Here is a 21,283-nt window from a genome sequence, read left to right as displayed (position 1 = left end):
AAAACCTACTTTATTTAGCGCTCTTAAACACTTCACCCTCACTTCTAACCCACTGACCAGAGGTAGGGGAGAAAGAATGTTGTTAATAGGAAAAGGGTTGTGGACCTGTTTAGATGTAGTTCCTTGGGCCAATTCCACTTTGCATTGTCAGGATACCAGCAGTGCTGTCCAATAGCAAACACTGAACAACACGAATCTGTAGTGGTGGCTCAATCCAGCAGAAAGAGCCAGGCTCTGCCAGATTGCCACAAGTCTGCGAAAGCAGCCAGAATCAGCTGGGAGTACCAGGAGAAGTTCTCTGGAACATTTCTCGCTGTGAAGCAAAGACCAGCAAAGACCAGTGAAGCACTGCATGACACAGCAACACAAAAAGCGTCATCCCACTGTCTATTTATATTCTCTCTAAACATTGTGAGCCCTCTCATGTATCTGTTTTCAGCAAAACACCATGCACCCTCTCACAAGACAGTTTCCAGAGAAACATCACATGATACAACTGAGTTTATGAAGAAACTAGAAACTTCCACTTCATTGTGCATCATCACCACCTAGGCCACCAGCATTTTATTTTATTTTTTGATTTTTTCAAGACAGGGTTTCTCTGTATAATAGCTGTGGCTGTCCTGGACTCGCTTTGTAGACCAGGCTGGCCTCGAACTCACAAAGATCCGCCTGCCTCTGCCTCCCGAGTGCTGGGATTAAAGGTGTGCGCCACCAATCCTGGCAATAAGCATTTTTAAAATCAGTGAGGCTATTCCCAAATTAATTGAAAAATGATGGCAAAATTATACCAATAAATAAATAAATAAACAAAAGAAAGGAAAGCAAGAGTGGAAATTGACACAATAGAAAATGACAAATAAAAAAAAGAAAATGACAAATAATTCAGATAAATTAATGAAATCTTCAAAATTAGTTATTTAAAATTACCATTAAAATTGATAAGCCTTTGCTGGGCAGTGGTGGTGCATGCCTGTAATCCCAGCACTCAGGGGAGGCAGAGGCAGGAGGATCTCTGTGAGTTCGAGACCAGCCTGGGCTAAAAAGAAAGTCCAGGACAGCCAGGGCTCTGTTACACAGAGAAACCCTGTCTCAAACAAAACAAAACAAAACAAAACAAAACAAAACAAAACAAACCCCTCCAAAATTGATAAGCCTTTATCCTAGGATGACTGAAAAAACAAGGTAGAGAGGTATAGTGGTATATTATAGTCTCAGTTATTGAGGAGACTGAGTTAGGAGAACTGCCTAGGCCCAGAAAAGAAAAAAAGAAGAAGAAACATTACCAGTACTTAGAATGACAGAGCTTATAGATGTTAAAAGGGTGAGTTGCTTAAATATACAAATGATCAACACTGACTCAAAAACACAACCTAATTTAAAGACATTGAATTTCTTTTTCATTTCTTTTCTTTTTCTTTCTTTCTTTTTTTACTTTTTAAATGATTTATTTATTTATTTATTATGTATACAGTGTAACACCTGTAGGCAAGAAGAGGGCACCAGATTTCACTGTAGATGGTTGTGAGCCATCATGTGGTTGCTGGGAATTGAACTCAGGACCTTTAGAAGAGCAGTCAGTGCTCTTAACCTCTGAACCATCTCTCCAGCCCCTTACTTTTTTTTTTTAAAAGACAGGATCTCCCTATGTACTCCTGGTTGTCATGTAACTTAGTTCTTCTTCCTCCTGAATATTAGGTTTAATGGTATGCATAACCACTCCCACTGACACTGAATTTAACTAGAGCTTTCTGAGGTAAGTGTTAAGAGCTTCCTGGTAGAGCTCATGAAATCCTTGGCTCAATACATAGCACAGCAAAAATTCAAAATTACAATGCCAAAATAAACCAAACCATCAAGTCAACCAACCAACCAACAACCAATGAAACTAAACAACAACCAAACAACAACAACAACAACAACAAAATGTACCCTAGCTATGTGCAGTGGCTCACACCTTTGATCCCAGCACTTAGGAAGGCAGAGGCAAGGTGGATCTCTGTGAGTTCAAGGCCAGCTTGGTCTACAAAGTGAGTACAGGGCAGCCAAGGCTACACATAGAAACCTTGTCTTGAAAACAAAACAAAAAAAAAAGAGGAGATCCAAGATGGCAGCAGCAAACATATACTATGCCTGTTCAGCAGGACATCAGTGACTGCATAGTGACCTAAGGACCAAATTGAGAACTACAAACCACCAGTGCTGGTGATTCCTAGGTGAGAGAGGTACCCACTGTGTGGAGAATTGGTGGGGCCACCCAGCTAATCCACAGAGAAGTCCCTGGGTCCCTGCATGCCTCTATGGTCTCCAAAAACTTGCCACTCACCTGTATGCATGTGGCACCTGTGCTCTGGGTTATCAGACTGAACTGGAGACTACAAAACACCAGTGTCTGGGTTTTCTAGACCAGAGGAGACACCACAGTCAAGAACACAAGTGGATCTGACTTAGGTCACCTGGCTGGTCCACACAGGCATAGGCACATGCTCCAAAGTTTACCAGCACACCTGGTAGGCCTTGAAGCAGCTGAGCTCTGTGTCTCAGAAGGAACTGTGGCCTACAAAAATAGCAGTGTTTGGATCTTCCAGCCCAGAGGAGACACACAGTCTGGAACACAGTGGATCTGACCTCAGGTCACCTGGCCAATTCAAGGAAAGTTCACAGGACCATGTAGGCACAGCCTCGGGCCCCAAGGTCTAGCCACATGCCTGGTGGGGCACACAGCATCTGCATTATGTGTCTCAGAAGGAGGAACTGTGGGCTACAAAACCAGTGTCTGAATCTCCTTGCCTAGAGGAGACACCACAGTGTGGAACACAAGTAGATCTGATCTCAGGCCACCCAGCTGGTCCATGGAAATTTCCCAGGTCTGACCTCTGGTCACCTGTCTGATCCAAGGAAGGATTCACTGATCCCTGCAGGTGAGGTGTCTCAACCTATAGCCACTCACTTATGAACTGCTCTCGCCAGGCAGTGAAGGACACCAGAAACTTCCACACAACACCAGAGACAGCAAGATGGTTAAAGGTTAGTGTAAAAACACAAACAACAGAACCCAGTTATCCCAAAGCAATCAGCCCTGGAAACTCAAACACAACTGAAACACAAGAAAATGACTTCGAATCTTTCCTTATGAAGATGATAGTGAAAGAAACAAATAAATTCCGTAAAGAAATACAAGAAGATAGAGCCAAAAAGATTGGTGCCCTTAGGCCATGGCAGAGGCCTATAGAGAGGAAATGAAGAAACCACTGGAAGAAACTCAAGAAAATGCAAACAGTTAGGTGAAGGAAATCAATAAAATGGTTCAAGATCTGAAAATGAAAATGGAAACAATGATAAAAGCACAAACTGTGGAAAGCCTAGAAAGAGAGAACTGAGAGAAGAAAAGAGGAGCATCACAAGCAGAATACAAGAGATGGAAGAAAGAATCTCAGGTGTAGAAGATACAATGGAGACTAGGAGTGGTGGCGCACACCTTTAATCCCAGCACTTGGGAGGCAGAGGCAGGAGGATCCCTGGAAGTTTGAGTCTAGGACAGCAAAGGCTACACAGAGAAACCCTGTCTCAAAAAAAAAGGTCTCAACTCTCCAATAAAAAGACACAGACTAACAGAATGGATGCAAAAACAAGACCCAACATTCTGCTGCATAAAAGAAACACACCTCAGGGCTAGAGAGATGACTCAGCTTTTAAGAGTACTGTCTGCTCTTCCAGAGGTCCTGAGTTCAATTCCCAGCAACTACACGGTGGCTTACAACCGTCCCCTCTGGTGTCCCCTCTGGCCTGCAGATGCACATGAAAATAGAGCACTCATATAAATAAAGTAAATAAATAAATCTTAAAAAATAATTAAAAAAAGAATCACACCTCAGTCACAAAGTACCTCAAGGTAAATGGCTGGGAGAAGGTCTTCCAAGCAAATACACAAGAAGCAAGCAGGAGTAGCCATTCCAATATCTAATAAAACAGACTTTCACCGAGAATTAATCAAAAGAGATGAGGAAGGACAGTTCATACTCATCAAAGGAAAATGCAACCAAGTGACATTGCAATTCTGAACATCTATGCCCCAATACAAAGGCACTCATGTTTGTAAAAGAAACATTAGTAAAGCTTAAATGACACATCAATCCCCACACTGTAATAGTGGGAACCTTCTATACCCCCTGTTTCACTAAAGGATAGGTCAACAAAACAGAAGCTAAATCAAGAAACAATGACATTAACAGATGTCATGAATCAAATAGACCTAACAGATATCTACAGAACTTTTTACCCAAACACAAAAGGTTCTGCTCAGCACCTCATGGAACCTTCTCCAAAACTGATCATATAGTAGGTCACAAAGCAAGCCTTAACAGATACAAGAAGACTGAAATAATACCCTGTATCCTATCAGACCACTATAGACTAAAGCTGGACTTAAACAACAACGGAATTAATTTTAAAAACCTAATCAATCATGGAAACTGAACAACTCTCTACTCAATGACAACTGGGTCAGGGAAGAAGGAAAGAAAGAAATTAAAGACTTCCTAAAATTCAATTAAAATGAAGGTACAACATACCCAAATTGAATTTATGGAATTCAATGAAAGCAGTGCTAAGAGGAAAGTTCATAGCACTAAGTGCCTTCATAAATAAATTGGAGAGATCTCATACAAGCAACTTAACTGCACATCTGGAAGCCCTAGGAAAAAAAGCAGACACACTCAAGAGGAGTATATGGATAGAAATAATCAAACTCAGGGCTGAAATCAATAAATTAGAAACAAAGAGAGAAATTCAAGGAATCAATGAAACCAAGAGCTGGCTCTTTGAGAAAATCAACAAGATAGACAAACCTTTAACCAAACTAACTAAATGGCAGAGAGACACTATCCAAATAACAAAATCAGGCCGGGCATAGTGGTGCACACCTTTAATCCCAGCACTTGGGAAGCAGAGGCAGGCGGATTGCTGTGAGTTCAAGGCTAGTCTGGTCTATAAAGCAAGTCCAGGTCAGCCAAGGGTACATAGAGAAACCCTGTCTCGAAAAACCTAAAAAACAAACAAACAAACAAACAAACAAAAATAACAAAATCAGAAATGAAAAGGGAGCCATAACAACAGACACCAAGGAAATCCAAAGAATCATTAGGTCTTACTTCAAAAGCCGATATGCCACAAAATTTGAAAATTTAAATAAAATGAACAATTTTCTGGATAGATACCACTAAATTGAATCAAGATCAGGTAATCAGCCGGGCATTGTGACACACTCCTTTAATCTCAGGATCGATGTGAGTTCAAGGCCAGCGTGGTCTACAAAGTGAGTCCAGGACAGCCAAGGCTACACAGAAAAACCCTGTCTTGAAAAAAACAAAAAAATGAGGTAAACAAATTAAATAATCCCATATTGTCCTTGGAACTAGAATCAGTCATAAAAAGTATCCCAACCAAAACAAGCCCAGGACCAGATGGTTTCCCACAGAATTCTATCAGACCCTCAAAGAAGAGCTAATACCAAAACTCTTCAAACTATTCCACAAAATAGAAACAGAAGGATCATTACTAAACTCATTCTAGGAGGCCAAAGTCACCTTGATACCTAAACCACACAGACCCAACAAAGAAAGAGAATTTCAGATCAATGTCTCTTATGAACATTGATGTAAAAATACTCAATAAAATACTTGCAAATGAGTTCGAGGCCAGCCTGGTCTACAAAGTGAATCTAGGACAGTCAAGGCTACCCAGAGAAACCCTGTCTTGAAAAAAAAAATACTTGCAAACAGAATCTAAGAACAAATAAAAATATCATTCACCATGACCAAGTAGGCTTCATCCCAGGCATGCACCAATGTAACCCACCATATAAACAAACTGAAAGAAAAAACTCCACATGATCATCTCCTTAGATGCTAAAAAAAGCATTTGATAAAATCCAATACCCATTCATATTTAAAGTCTTGGAGAGACCAGGGATATAAGGCACATTACCTAAACACAGTAAAGGCAATATATATCAAGTTAAATAGAGAGAAACTCAAAGAAATTCCACTGAAATCAGGGAGTAGACAGTGCTGGCCATTGTCTCCATATCTCTTCAGTATAGTACTTGAAGTTCTAGCTACAGCCATAAGACCACTAAAGGGGATCAAGGGGATCCACATAGGAAAAGAGGAAGTAGAGAAGTCAAAGTATCACTATTCACAAATGATATGATAGTGTACATAAATGACCCCCAAAATTCCACCAGGGAACTCCTACAGCTGACAAACACCTTCAGCAAAGTGGCTGGATACAAAATCAACCCCAAAAAAGTCAGTAGCCCTCCTGTATACAAATGACAAACAGGCTGAGAAAGAAATTAAGAAAACTACACCCTTCATAATACCCACAAAAAAAATTACGTATCTTGGTGTAACTCTAACCAAGCAAGTCAAAGACTTATATGAAAAAAAAAAAACAACTCAAGTCTCTGAAGAATTAAATTGAAGAAGATACTAAAGATGGAAAGATCTTCCATGCTCGTCGATTGGGAGGATCAACATAGTAAAAATGGCCATCTTATCAAAAGCGATCTACAGCTTCAATACAATCCCTATCAAAATACCTACACAATTGTTTACAGACCTTGAAAGATCAATTCTCAACTTCCTATGGAAAAATGAAAAACTTAGAATAGCTAAGCTAAAACAATCCTGTACAATAAAAGATCTTCCAGGGGAATCTCCATCCCTGATCTCAAGCTGTTCAGTAGAGCAATAGTAATAAATTGCATGGTGCTGGCATAGAAATAGGCTGGATGATCAATGGAATCAAATTGAAGACCCAGAAAAAAAACCCACACCCCTATGGGCACTTGATTTTTGATAAAGAAGTCAAATCCATACAATGGAAGAAAGATAGCATCTTCAACAAATGGTGTTCATCTAAGTGGATGTTTACATGTAGAAAAATGCAAATAGATTCATATTTATCACCCTGCACAAAACTAAAGTTCAAGTTCAAGTGGATTAAAGACCTCAGCATAGCTGGGTAGGGGGATGGGGGGAGGTGGTGGTGGTGGTGGTAGTGGTGGTGGCAGTGGCGGCAGCGCAAGCCTTTAATCCCAGCACTTGGGAGGCAGAGGCAAGTGGACTGCTCTAAGTTCGAGGCTAACTTGGTCTACAAAGTGAGTCCAGGACAGTCAAAGATACACAGAGAAACCTTGTCTTGAAAAAAACCAAACCAAACCAAACAAAAACAAACAAACAAACAAAACCTAAAAAAACAAAACAAAAACAAAAAACCCACTTCAACATAAAACCAGAGACACTAAATCTGTTAGAAGAAAAAGTGGGGAAGAGCCTTGAACTCATTGGCTCAGGAGACAACTTTCTGAACAGAACACCAACAGCTCAGGTGCTAAGATCAACAATTAAATGGGACCTCATGAAACTGAAATGCTTCTGTAAGGCAAAGGACACTGTCAACAGAACATAAAGACAGTCTATAGATTGGGAAATGATCATCACCAACTGTACATCTGACAAAGGGCTAATATCTAAAATAAAGAATTCAAGAAATTAAACACCAACAAACCAAATTATCCTATTAAAAATGGATACAGAGCTAAACAGAGAATTCTCAACAAAAGAATATCAAATGGCTGAGAAACACTTAAAATGCTCAATGTCCTAAGCCATCAGGGAAATGCAACTCAAAACAACTCTGAGATTCCATCTTACACCTATCAGAATGGCTAAGATAAAAAACTCAAGTGATGCAGGGGCGTAGTGGCCCATGCTTTTAATCCCAGCACTCAGGAGGCAGAGGCAGGCGGATCGCTGTGAGTTCGAGGCCAGCCTGGTCTACAAAGTGAGTTCAGGACAGCCAATATAACACAGAGAAACCCTGTATCAAAAAACAAAAAACCAGCCGGGCGTGGTGGTGCATGCCTTTAATCCCAGCACTCGGGAGGCAGAGGCAGGCGGATCCCTGTGAGTTCGAGGCCAGCCTGGTCTACAAAGCGAGTCCAGGACAGCCAGGGGTACACAGAAAAACCCTGTCTTGAAAAACCAAAAAACAAAACAAAAACAAACAAACAAACAAACAAACAAAAACCAAAAAACAACAACAAAACCCCCAAATCCCAACCCAACCCAAAACAAAAAAACCCTCAAGCGACACCACATGCTGGTGAGGATGTAGAGAAAGGGGAACACTCCTCCATTGCTGGTGGGAGTGCAAACTTGTACAACTACTTTGGAAATCAATCTGTTGCTTTCTCAGAAAATTGGGAATAGGGCTACCTCAAGACCCAGCTATACCACTCCTGGGCATATACCCAGAAGATGCTCCACCACACAAGAAGAAGATTTGCTCAACTATGTTCATAGCAGCTTTATTTGTAATAGCCAGAATCTGGAAACAACCTAGATGTCCCTCAACCAAAGAATGGATAAAGAAACTGTGCTACATTCACACAGTGGAATACTACTCAGCTATTAAAAACAAGGACATCATGAAATTTGCAGGCAAATGGATGGAACTAGAAACAACCATCCCCAGTGAGGTAACCCAGACCCAGAAAGACATGCATGGTTTATACTCACTTATAATTGGATATTAGCCCAACATAGATGTCCTCTGAGAGACTCCACCCATTGAGAGATTGGGACAGATGCTGGGACTCGCTGCTGGACTCTGGGTGCAGTGCTGAGAGTAGTTTGGAAGAATGGGGGGGATGGAAGAAGATAGGAGGATCCAGAGGGTTCAGGAGCCCAACAAGACCAAGGCTGGCAGATCTGGATGGGGGTGGGGGGTGGGGTGGTCTGCACAAACTCTTGCACCAACCAAGGGCAATGCATGCAGTAAACCTAGACCCCCTGTTCAGATGTAGCCAATGGACAGCTCAGTCTCCACAGTTGTGTGGAGAGCAGGAACTGCCTCTGACATGATCTCTGGTGCCCCCGATCTGATCGCTTCCCCTTAGCGGGGAGTCCTGGCGGGCACACAGAGGAAGGGGATGTAGTCTATCTGGATGAGACCTGATAGGCTGTGGTCATATGGTGGGGGAGGAGGTCGTCTTCTGTCACAGGTCTAGGGGAGGGGAACAGGGAGGAAGAGGGAGGGAGGGTGGGAATGGGAAGATAAGAGCAAGGGGAGGGGATAACAACCAGGATGTAATGTGAATAAACTATAATGAAGTAAGATAATTAAAAAACCAAAACAGGCCGGGGTGGTGGTGGTGCACACCTTTAATCCCAGCACTCAGGAGGCAGAGACAGGTGGATCGCTGTGAGTTCAAGGCCAACCTGGTCTACAAAGTGAATCCAGGACAGGCAAGGCTACACAGAGAAATCCTGCCTTGAAAGACCAAAAAGAAAACAAACAAAAAAACCAACCAAACAAACAAAAAACCCAAACCAGCATCCAAACTGAATCAAAATAAAATAACATTCTAGGTCCAAATGGCTTCTCTAGTTGAAGCCATGAAATACATAAAAAAAAAAAAAATCAAGCAATACCAAACTCTCTAACAAAAGGACAGACTAGTTACAGAAAATCTAATTGTCAGCAAAATATAAAAGTCTATAAACAGTTATTGCTTTTGTCAGATGCAGTTAGGTGAGCCCTGAAGAGGTGCAGCTTGGGCGTGCCTCCTTAGAGGAGAACGCTAAAGACTGGAAAATTCCTGCCGGTTTTAAAGCAAGTTGTTTAGGAGTGAGCTTGTGGTCTTTGCTCTGTGACCTGAGGCCAAGTCAGCTGGTGGCTGTGAGCGGCTTCATCACACCCTGCTGATGTGGCGCGGAGGCCCGTGTCCCGCCCCCCCCCCGCCCATGATGACGTCATGGTTCCGCCTGCCAAAGGGTGAACCAGAGGGGCTTGAGACTTCTGTTACATGGAATAGAGCGCTCTCCTTTGGCTTGGAAGAGGCTGTGTGGACAAAAGGAGCTCCAGGTAAGAGAGAGAGAGAGGGATTTTCTCTCCGGGCCTTGCAGGAACAACACAGAAGCAGCTGGAAGGACACAGGTGAAACAGATTTCTAGGAAAGAGAGCTAAAGAGCCCGCATGGGTTTGGAGGAGTGCAAGAGAAATAGAGAAAGGAACAGAATGAAGGAGGAAATTCCATGTTTATCCCAATAGTCTCAGAAGCATCATTTGAAACATTCTGTAACACCTCTTCCAAGTCAACCTTTAGAAGAAAAATTCTCAAGATACCTAGGATAAGCTTATAAAAATACATTTATGACAATCTTCATGGCCATTGTCACATTTAGTGGTCAGACAATATTATCTACTATGGAGAATGACAAGGATGTCTTATTTTCACCACTTTCTTTTTTTTAATAGAGCAAACAGATTTCTTAAAGAAAAGTGTGAAAGAACTCCTGAGAGTGGAAGGGGTTCCCCACTTGTATTCAAAATGTTAGGCCCTAGCAGAGCACCAAATGAAGAACCTCTTAAGAAGGCAGTTGGGCATGGTGGTGCAGGCCTTGGCAAAAGCAGAGGAATGCATCTCTGGAGTTTGAGGCCAGTCTGGTCTACATATTGATATCAGGACAGTCAGGGGTACACAGTGAGACCTTGTCTAAACAGAAAATAAAGCTATCAGGCATAAGGCATATAGGTTGGCAAAGCAGTAAAATTGTCTTTATTTTCAGATGGGATGATTCTATACACATTATCCCAGAATAGTCACCCCTAAAACAAGTGGGACAAGCAAGTGCATTTAAATAAGTTCACAGAGCCAGGTAGTGGTGGCGCACACCTTTAACCCCAGCACTGGGGAGGCAGAGGCAGGTGGATCTCTGTGAGTTTGAGGCCAGTTTGGTCTACAAAGTGAGTTCCAGGACAGCCAAGGCTACACAGAGAGACCCTGTCTCAGAAAAACAAAACAAAATAAATAAGTTCACAGAATAGAGATCAGAGTTAAAAGTTAATTAGATTTCTATATATGATTGATGAATAATTAGGACATGAAGGTTTCATTTCATTTCTTTGTTTTGTTTTTCAAGACAGGGTTGCTCTTGTAGCCCTGGCTGTCCTGGACTCATTTTTTAGACCTGGCTGGCCTCGAACTCACAGAAATCCACATGCTTGCCTCCCAAGTGCTGTGATTAAAGGAGTGTGTCATCACACCTGGCTGTGAAGGTTTCATTTCATTTCTTAAAAATTTTGTTTTATTTATTTTCATGTATGAGTGCCCTGCCTGCATCTACACCTGCAGGCTAGAAGAGGGCGCCAGACTACATTATAGATGGTTGTGAACCATGTGGTTACTGGGAATTGAACTCGGGTCCTCTGGAACAGCAGACAGTGTTCTTAACCACTGAACCATCCCTCCAGCCCAAAGGATTCATTTCTAATAGCGTAAATACCCATTGACTGTATAAGAAAAAACTTAATGGCATGTGAAAGCAAGGGTAGCAGCACTGGGGATCTATCTCCATTCTGGGCGTGGCAAGAGAAAAGAACAGATGTTAGGGTCCTCAAGAACCTGGAGATGTAAAGCATTAGGAAAGCAATGGCTTTTAGGGCAACAGATTCCACAAGTTTAACCAGACGGTGAAATGTATGCTTTTATTAATCAAGAACAAATTGGACGTCACCAGTTTTTCACAGGTGTATGTAGTGTGACTCGTTGATCAAACACAGAATCACTAAGCCTGGGTTATAACCCTGGTTTACTTTGAAGACACTTGGTTACACAAAACTTGTTTCTTAAAATGGAACATTCCAGCGGGGCACAGTGGCACACACCTTTAACCCCAGAACTTGGGAGGCAGAGGCAGGCGGATCGCTGTGAGTTCCAGGCCAGCCTCGTCTACAAAGCGAGTCCAGGACAGCCAGGGCTACACAGAGAGACCCTGTCTCAGAAAAAAGGAACATTCTTCCTTCCTCAAATGCTTTGTTTTGCTCTCAGTTTCTGCTTTTTTGGGGCTTCTCTGTGTTTTGGGACCACAAAGTTGGGCTTTGCTGAACCTTTCTGCCACAACCAGTACTATGGTCTAACGCTTAACTTGGGACAGCCACAGCCCACCTGCAGGGCCTGCTTAGCAGGCAGTCACATGAAACTAACTCACAGGTATCTATGCCAGACAGGGCGCGGGGTTCTAATGGACTCTTGGGCAAATCTCAGAGTGCTCACTTCTAGCTTAGTGGACTTAACTCTAAGACACTTTAAAAAAAATTTTTTTTTTTTTTTTGTAATTTAGAAGCACAATAGCTACTTTCACTTGGGGCTCTAGGGACATTCAAAGGGATGGAGTGACAGTTATTACAGACCTGGGCTATAGACACCTTGTTTAGCTTCCACCATACAAATAGCCCCAGTTGCCTTCCCTGGGCCTGTGTAGCTAGCAGTCTTTCGTCATGTAGTACCTGAGGGTGCTCTGCTTGCCTTGCTCCCAAATGGTGGCCTGAGACGGCCTGCCCTCTGAGCTTCTATCAGGTTCTTCAGCTGACCCTGTTTGTACTCCTACCCTGAGATCAGCAGGGTCCACCCCCCTCTCTCCTTCACCAGGGTGGCCCCTACACTGGATGCCTTTGGGCTATTAAGGAGGTTGCACATCCTGAGAACTTCCAACCATGAGAACTTTGACATCTGAGTCTGAAGGATTTGCCTGGGTGAACAAATCAGCTCTGAAATTCGTCACTTTCTTCAGGCCCATGCCTGTTTTCAGGTTCTAAATCCAAGCCTACGGAAGAGAAAATACACTTAGTAAGTTGGGGACAACTTCTTGTCTTCCAAATGCCCTGGCTTGGACCATAACCACAGAATTTACATGGCACTCCTCTCCCTCAACTGAGGATTAAACCCAAGGCCTTGCCTTTGCTAGGCAAGTGCTCTACCCCACCTCACCCGGTCTTTTTGTTTGTCTGTTTCAAGACAGGGTTTCTCTGTGTAGCCTTGGCTGTTCTGGACTCTCTTTGTAGACCAGACTGGCCTCGAACTCACAGAGATCCGCCTGCCTCTGCCTCCCCTGAGTGCTGGGATTGTAGGTGTGCACCACCATTGCCCAGCTCAGAAGACTCTTTGGAATCAAGGTTTTCTTTTTTGTTTGGTTTTTGAAAATAAGATTTTTATTTTTGTTTTGTTTTGTTTTTGTTTTCTCAGAGACAGGGTTTCTCTGTGTAACAGCCTTGGCTGTCCTGGACTCCCTTTGTAGACCAGGCTGGCCTTGAACTCACAGAGATCTGCCTACCTCTGCTTCCCGAGTGCTGGGATTAAAGGCGTGTACCACCACTGCCCAGCTCTAGCTAAGATTTTTATTTTTATATGTGTGCGCCTGAGTGAGTTTTATATGCACCATATGTACATGGGTGTCTGAGAAGGGAGGGACTCAGGTTGTGAACCACCTAATGTGGATCCTAGAAACCGAAGCCACGTCATCTGCATGCCCTTATCCACTGAGCAATTTCTCTAGCCTGCTAGTTTTGTTTGTTTGCTTTTTTAGATAGGGTTTCTCTGTGTAGAGCTGGCCTCAAACTCATAGAGATCCACCTGCCTCTGCCTCCCTGAGTGCTGGGATTATAGGTGTGAGACACCACACTCTGTTGCTAGTTTGTTTTTTGAGACAGGGTCTTGTGTAGCCTAGCCTAGCCTAGCCAAGAATGACCTTTACAGGCACACTCTCACCCCGAGATAAGGCTTCCCTATTCTAAACAGGAGTCAAATAGTACCTGGAGTAGAAAACTTCTGCTGGGACTTCCCATTTCCAGGAAGCATGTGGGAGGAGATTGGTACCCACAGATAATGGGAAGGTGCTATTAGTGGTGAGTAAGGGACTGAGCCAGGCATCTCCCTACACATGTTGAGCACAAGCTGGGTTGCCAACCATCATTAGAAGGAGTGGCCTGTCTGTCCAACACTCTTGTGAGCGGCCAAGAGTGTAGCCAGAACAAATGTTCTACTGTTTAGGGTTGGCACGAGGGATTATGCCTCTGTGCCCTGGAGCTGCAGAGTATGAGCTTGTGTGCATGTGTGTATGACAGCGGTGGGAAGCTCTTCTGGGGGCCCATCCTTTAGGAAGCTAGCTGGAGGTATCCCCAGGTACCTGGGAAAAAGCCTGATGACAGCAGTTGCAGGCTATCCAAGACCCCCTCCTCATACAGGGCCAGCTTCTGTACCATCTTCTGTCGGGCTGGGTTGATGATGATCTGTGGTGGCTCTGATGATGATGAGGAGCTGCCCATGGATGAGCCTGGGCAGAGACAGTAACTTCTAAGCTGTCCTTGGCAACTGTGAGTGATACACTAGACTCCAGTTTTCCCCATCCTCACTGCCTGTAACGCTGGCCACAGGGCAGGATTCCCCAGTGAACTAAGGCCCAGGATGGGAGGGGTCATACCACAGACCAGGATCCCAGGCTGCCTGGGCAAAGCCTTCTACACTTTTGCCTTCAGGCATCAGGTAGAAGGACTAAGACGGTAGCTCCTTAGTTCTTCTCACTCACGTGGGGAGCATGGCCCAGTGAGGGGAAATAAAAGTACCAAGCCACTCTGGCCCTTTCCATGACCTTGAGCTTGCTAAGGACACAGTGGTCCAAGCATTTGGCCCTGGATCCCTCAGTTCAGAGGACATGGGTGGGGAATAAAGAGACTACTGTCAAAGGAGATCCTTGCCCCACCTCTGGATACCTATCCCCAGAGTTACCTTCCATGGTTGTGGGCTGGAAGCCTGGACCACTCCTCAAACTTGATTCTCTGGTGGTGCCCCTCTGGGTACAGCTAGCCTCTCTCAAGGATGCTGGACTTGGGCAGGCATCTGGAGTCAGGTGCCAGGAGTGCAGTGCAGCAGAGAGGCTGGGAGCACTCTCATCACTCTCCACCGGCTGGTTGGGACTTTTCTGGAGTTGCTGTGCAGCTGGGGCTGGGGCTTTTGTGCTCACTACTAGAGGCTGCCATGCTTCACCCCCACTCTGGGCACTGTTAGTGCTAGACATGTAGGAGTTCTCCTGTGGGGAAGGGGGGCCATGGCCAGCAACCTCTAGCTCCCAAGGAGGCCCTACCTGCAGCCCCTCAAGCCTCTTGTACACCTGTGTGGAAAGAGAGGTTCTCAGGATGGGCAGAGCTGGGGCTCCTGGTGGGCAGGTCAGCCCAGACCTGATACCCTATGGTCAAACCAGACAGCTGCTCCAGGTTGGTCTAGGCTGTGTTCAGGTTGCTACCATAGGCCCCATATAACTATAGGAGTGGCAGGAGACACCAAGCAGCTAGGAAAACATTTCTCTTTGTTCCTTTGTCTCATCACAAGGCCTGTTGAGATTCATGGCCACCAAAGCCAAGGACTGTATTCTCAACTATCACCAGAAATAAGAGGTGGAGGTTAAGAGAAAGATGAAGGTAGTGGCACAGCGCTCCCACTAGAGGGCACAATCAGAGCCTTTTCCTTCTACCTGTTACTGGGATCTGGGCCCCACCCAGCAAAGCAGCAGCCCTTAACCACTTAGTTCTGCAAACAGAGCCAAAGGGCAAGCAAGGAATATTGGAAGTTTTGCTTCTGTAAAGAGATCATCAGATAGGCATTTTGTAGCTCTTGCCGTCAAGCAGGGCAAGAATGCAAGGTTTCTCACTGGCCACTATGTCCCCATTTGTAGCTGGCTTCCCCAGGGCTACCTGGGTCATAGGGGGCCTCTTCTTGGCCCGACGGTACATGCAGCAGCAAGCCAGTTGAGCCAAGGCCAGGCCCAGTTGGGGTGGACAGGGCCCAGGTCTGGAGTCCAGGTGCTTCTTACAGATCTGGGCAGCAACTGGAGCAGCCCAAGCATCCGTGGCCACACCCACCTGCAGAGTAGGCTGGGTGCTTTTCAGGGCCACTCCAGCCTCTTCAGCCTCATCTTCAATCAGGTCTTTCTGTAGGACAAATACTGTGAGCATGGCTCTGCCAAATCTTCTAGGCCACTGCCACTCAGCCCTATGGTTTTCTTCCTCTGGGTTTATTAAATGCTCTCTACTGATAACAGCCACAAAGCAAACCCTCTGGGCCTTGTTTTACAGTCCTCACATTGTACTGCAAGGGCCTGAGCAAGTGGCACTTGAGCTGGGATGTGCTAATGGATGCAGAAGGTTAAAGGAAGGAGGGATAGCCGGGCAATAGTGGTGCACTCCTGTAATCCCAGCACTAGGGAGGCAGAGGCAGGTGGATCTCTGTGAGTTCGAGGCCAGCCTGGTCTATAAAGAGAGCCTAGGACAGCCACGAACAAAGAAGGGCTGGGTAGAGTCTGGTTCTCAGTTTGTTGACTGGGTTAAATCCCACACTGAGCGCAACAGTGGATGAAAATACACGCCATCTAGGAGAAGCGATGGGAAATGCACAACTTTGTGAGAGGTGAAGACCCAGCATTAGCCAAACACGTTCTGGGGCCAGGAATTGCTGGAATAGTGCTCATGGGTTAAAGTCTGTTTTCTATATGGGAAACTGAGGCTCAGTGAAGAGTGGGAACATGACCCATGGCCACTGTCAAGATAGGGTTAACTTGGCACTTGACTCCAGGTTCCTGCCCAAGCCCAGGATTTTTGTCTCTTCTTTGTATGTTTGTCTGAGACAGGGTACCAGTGTAACTCAGGCTGGTCTTGAACTTACACTGTAATTGAGGATAATTTTGAATTCCTGATCCTTCTGCTTCTACCTTCCAAGTCCTAGCATTACAGGCATGTGCCACCATAATTAACTAATTATTTTCGAGACAGGGTCTCTCTGTGTAGCCTTGGCTGCCCTGGGCTCGTTTCGTAGACCAGGCTGGCCTTGAACTCACAAGGATCTGCCTGCCTCTGCCTCCTGGAGTGCTGGGATTGTGAGCCACCATTGGTCAGGTAGCTTTTTGTTTGTTTGTTTTTTGACAGAGGGTCTTCCTATGTAGCCCCAGCTGGACTACAGCCATTCTCCTGCCTCAGACTCTTGAATGTTGGGACCAAAAGCACACGTTCAGATGCTTTAGATCTCTTATTTCTTAGCCCTATCTCAGTGCACAGCAAGGCACACAGGGGTACAGGGGTACAGGGGTACAGGGGTACAGGGGTACAGGGGTACAGGCCAGGGTGGCTTGGAGCTGCCTGTGTAGCCTTGGCCCTGTCTTTTCTAAGTTCCACTGCAGGTTTGGTCCTAGGGTATTAGGAATATCCCTCTCTCTGTCCCCAGCCCAGGGAAGAGGGGGACCTAGCAGAGTTTTTTTTTTCCCTTTTGATGGAACCCAGGGCCTTGTATGTAAGGTAATCGCTCTCCCACTGAGGTTACATCCCTGACCCAAAGGCTTCTGTGCAGAATAAAGACAGGTTGTTCCTTGCAAGGTAAAAGAAACTGCTTGTGGACTCACCCACTTTCAAAGATGAGTCAGCAGCAGCAGTGGCAAAGGCTCTGAATCATTCCACTCTCTGGGGATATACCCCTGATTGCAGCTTCCCCCTCCTCCCTCCATGCCCAGATACTTGGCTCACCAGATACTTGGTCCTGGTACCTTGTGTCCTCACAGCCCTCTGACCGGTGAGGGTCTCCAGTATTACCTAGAGTGGGGGGGATGGACAGCATCACCCTAGGTCTTAGCAGAGAGGTACTGTATAGAAAAGAGGCCTGCAGCATGGGGATGGATTGGTGCTGATGGGAGAGCAGCCCTGGGACAGGCAGGTGAAAACCACCTCCCGGCAAGGACAGTGTTATGTTATGGGACCAAAGCTTAAGCAATTCAGAGTGGCTACACGAAGCAAAAAGATGCAAAGTCACACACATAATTTAGTGCAAGGGAGGAGGGAGGTGTATGAGGCAGGGTGGGCCCTGAGGCCAAAGCTATGCTAGCTTCTCACTAGGTTTGCCTCTGGCCTATGCCTAGAATTCTCTAGGCTTTTCTGCCTTTACTTACTGGTGGTTTTCCCTCCCCAAGCCAACAGAAGAGCTGGTGGCTCACCACCCCAAAGCTGAAGGTATCGGTGTCCACAGCCAGCCGGCCCGTCTTGATGTACTCCTCAGGCAGGTAGGCGAGGGTACCCCGTACTGTGCAAGTCCGGGCCACAGTACTGCTCTGGCTTGGGTTGGCCCCTGCAAAGCGGCTGAAACGAGCCAGGCCAAAGTCTCCCAGCTTGGGCATCAGTCTCTCATCCAGAAGCACATTAGAACTTGGAGAGGGAAGAATGGCACCAGTTCAGGCTGGTCCTAGCTTTCTCTGCCCCACACACCTCAGTGGTCCTGATAAGCTGGACTAGAGGGTACCAGCCTGGCACACTGTTTATGGAAAGCGGCTAGCACTGCATCCCAGCCATCTATGGGCTAGCTGTCCCAGGGACCCTTCACATAGTTTGGCTTTTGCTCACCACTGGGGCCTATCACTGGCTTCATTTCCATGCCTGTCCTCAGAGCCCTAAGTACTCTCAGCTCTGAGGTCCCAGGCAGCACCTGTCCCCATACCCACAGGACTGGGCAGGAGGAATCTCACAGGGGCCATGAGACTCCACAGCTCTTCTGAGCCCCTCCTCACCTCTTGATGTCTCCGTGGATAAGGCTGGGCCTATCCTGATGTAAAAACTGAATAGCCCGGGCTGTGCCCAGAAGAATGTCCAGTCGTTGAGGCCAGGAGAGAGGGGAGCAGGCTCGGGTCTGGAGTGGCAAAGATGGAAGCACAGGGGCAGCTCAGGGCAGCTGTTCTTTGACCCCCACCTGCTCCCCTCACCTGCCATTTTGTGGCTTGGAGCAAGCTATCCACTTTACACTCTGAGCCTCAGTTTCCGTTTCTGGAGAACAGGGCGCAAGACTATCCATGACCTAATTCAATGAGCAAGCGGTGACTCAAGGTATTCCGAAGCCTTGAATGGCTAGGGAACATTTCTCAGGGCTCAAGACAGAATGTGATGGGCTCAGGCTCACCTGACTGCAATAAAGTGCTGGTGCCCTTCTCCCCCACCCCCTCCCACCCCCCAGACGGCCCGTATCCTGTATGCGTGGTAGCTTGTGAGTATGACACTCAGGCATGGCTCAACCTTGGGTTCAGCTGGACAGCCTGTCTCCATTGGTCCTCATTCCTCAAGAGCTATGTTGACTAGATCCCTTGTCTCTGCCTTGTTCTTTAGAGAAGCAGCCAGGGAGAAGCTAGAGGAAAGGATTGTGTGGAAAATCTTGGGTGTAATGGCACATGCCTATAATTCTAGCATAGAACAGGCTGAGGCAGGAGATTTGCCAGTTTGAGGCCAGCGTGAGCTGGGTTGTGAGGTATTGATTCAAACAAACAGGCAAATAAGGGAGAAAGAAAACCCTGGACTAACCCTTGAGTTTGAGGGGGGACCAGGCTAAGGCGCGATGCCAGTAGAGGTACAAGAGCAGCAGGGACTACCTGACGGTGGAGTCGATCCTCCAAGGAGCCATTGGGCAGGAAGCCATAAACAAGGCAGTAGAAGCCACTCTCTGCACAGTAGCCAGCAAAGTCCACGATATTTGGGTGACGGAACCTGTTACAAAGAGTGGAGGCTGAGTTCTTTAGTTCTCTGGGCTCCACTACTTTTCATCAGACCAGGTTGGGTGGGCAGCCACTGATGTTCCCTCACCTGGGCCTGGCGGGGCCCAAGGGAGCCAGGTCTTGTCTTGTGCAGCCCTAAAGACTGATGAGGCCCTGGTGTGGCTCTCCTTGTGACCCCAGACAGGAGGGACCCGTAAAGCTCACCTTGACAGCTGCTCCACCTCTGTTAGGAAGCTCTGTTTCACCACAGTCCACTCTAGGTCAGCCTCCTGCAGCCCCAGGCATGGTGGGGGAAGAGGCAGGGAAAGTATGTAGCATGAGCCAAGCTTGCCAGCTGTTTCCAGGCCCATAACAATGGAAGGCTTGGGGTCCTTGAACTGGAGTCATAGAGTGCTGAGGGGATTGCTTGGGGAGGCTGGAGGCAGGGGACTGCAGAGGAGAGGGCTGATGGAGGGAGGAGCTGGACGAACAAGGAATGATGGATTGTTTTCCAGGTGGCTACCCCATGTTCCACCTACCTCCTTCAGTCTCTTCACAGCATATGTGGTATTTCTCATTACTGCTCGGTACACACACCCAAAACCACCCTCTCCGATCCTGAGCTCTTCAGAGAAGTTGCAGGTGCCTTGAGAAATCTCACAGAAGGGCCAGCAAAATGGGGAGGGCTGGGCTTTTTGGAGGTCAGACACTGGGCTCTCTGGGCTGGGCTGCTGGAAGAGAGCATGGATCAGGTGAGGAGCCTGCCTCTATCCCTTGGTCCAGGCTGAAAGCTGGCTGTCTCTCAGATGACCTGGCTGTGCTGATTTGGGCTACGTTTCTTCCTCCCTGTTTGGAGATTTTCCTGGGGGTTAGTTAAGGGGCACCTACCTTGGTAGAGGAAGGGGCTGACGATGGCAGTGGTGGCCTGAGGGAAGCAAAGATTGGAACGGGGAGGAGCTCTGATTCGGACTGGGTCTGGGAGCCTGGAAAAGCTTCATAAAGATAGCAGTAAGGCAAACAGAAACCTGCAGCAGTCTACAGACATGTCAACAGTCATGGTGGCCTTTTCCTCAGGCCTATCAAGCCCAACACCCGGGTTCTTTTTACCTGGGGAGAGGAAGGTGGAGGCAGAGGACTGCAATTTCCGGGGGCTCCAGTCCTCAGCCTCGGGGCCTGCAGAGATGCTGCCGGGCCTTGGAGCAGCAGTGTTTGGGGGCAGAACAGGGGCAGGAGGGTGCCCTGGGATAACGAGGAAGGAAAGGAGGGTTGTGACTCAGGTCTGTCTACTTGACCTCTGTGTGTGTCCATCCCATATAGTCCCCTGTCTCGCAGGCTCTGTAGTCGTGACTTCTCTTGGGTTCCCATCCCTAGGATCCCTGGGGCTACGCTCGCTCACAGGCTGTAATGATGTCCCGCGCACGCAGCAGCTGCAGGTGCGTGAGGATGTGAACGAGGTCAGCCACGCGCGCGTTGCGGTTGATCCAGGGCCACAGAACGCTGGCCGTGCGCTGCTCGGAGCGCTCGCACAATCGCAGCTCTGTCTGGTCGCGCACAATCAAGGCCGCTGCGGAACCGGGAAAGTCAGACTTCAGCTCCAGAAGCCCGAGTCCCCCGCCCCATGCCGGCCTGCCATCACCCACCGAACTGGCACCAGTCGGCGGGCTCCAGGGCGTCCATCACTTTGTAGAAGCGACACATAACCCAGGGTGGCACCTCGTATAAGAAGTGCTGGGCACCGGGAACTGCAGGCTCTCCGGGGCCCGGCCCTCCGGCCATGACCGCCGCCGCCGCCGCCGGACCGGGGCCTCAGGAGGCCTCGGCGGGCGCGGGCCTCAGCCGGCCAGGTCCGCAGACACTGACTCACTTCCCTTTCAAGCCGGCCTCGTGCG

The 21,283-nt window shown here is 46.9% G+C and overlaps 1 protein-coding gene across 3 annotated transcripts; it reads right to left on the bottom strand.

Moving 5' to 3' along the window:
• Positions 1-11,537: 11,537 nt before the first annotated feature.
• IRAK1 (interleukin 1 receptor associated kinase 1) lies at positions 11,538-21,283 on the bottom strand. 3 transcript variants are annotated; one of them, XM_084790381.1, is made up of 14 exons: positions 21,035-21,282; positions 20,791-20,958; positions 20,502-20,633; positions 20,283-20,386; positions 19,934-20,125; positions 19,620-19,684; positions 19,293-19,407; positions 18,444-18,562; positions 17,877-18,084; positions 17,413-17,478; positions 15,595-15,831; positions 14,633-15,014; positions 14,034-14,180; positions 11,538-12,674 (listed from the first exon to the last, which is right to left on the bottom strand). In XM_084790381.1, exons 1-14 carry the CDS (start codon positions 21,168-21,170, stop codon positions 12,613-12,615), a joined length of 2,133 nt encoding a protein of 710 aa, XP_084646507.1. In that variant the 5' UTR covers positions 21,171-21,282; the 3' UTR covers positions 11,538-12,612. The 3 variants fall into 3 exon arrangements, with proteins under 3 accessions (XP_084646507.1, XP_084646508.1, XP_084646509.1); XM_084790382.1 differs by having other exon boundaries at positions 19,934-20,122; XM_084790383.1 differs by lacking the exon at positions 15,595-15,831 and having other exon boundaries at positions 19,934-20,122; positions 21,035-21,283.

This window comes from Acomys minous (genome assembly GCF_964271855.1).
Source record: "Acomys minous genome assembly, chromosome: 7".
NCBI classification, from domain to species: domain Eukaryota; kingdom Metazoa; phylum Chordata; class Mammalia; order Rodentia; family Muridae; genus Acomys; species Acomys minous.
Note: the sequence above shows the minus strand (reverse complement) of the source record. Positions and strands in the feature narration are given on the sequence as shown.

Excerpts from the sequence above, each read along its gene's own strand:
- IRAK1 (XM_084790381.1), bottom strand. The coding sequence starts at position 21,170 with ATGGCCGGAGGGCCGGGCCCCGGAGAGCCTGCAGTTCCCGGTGCCCAG. Across the intron at positions 19,685-19,933 it reads CTGTGAAGAGACTGAAGGAG|GAGGCTGACCTAGAGTGGAC; the intron begins GTAGGTGGAACA and ends CTGGGGCTGCAG. Across the intron at positions 19,408-19,619 it reads GAGGTGGAGCAGCTGTCAAG|GTTCCGTCACCCAAATATCG; the intron begins GTGAGCTTTACG and ends TCTTTGTAACAG.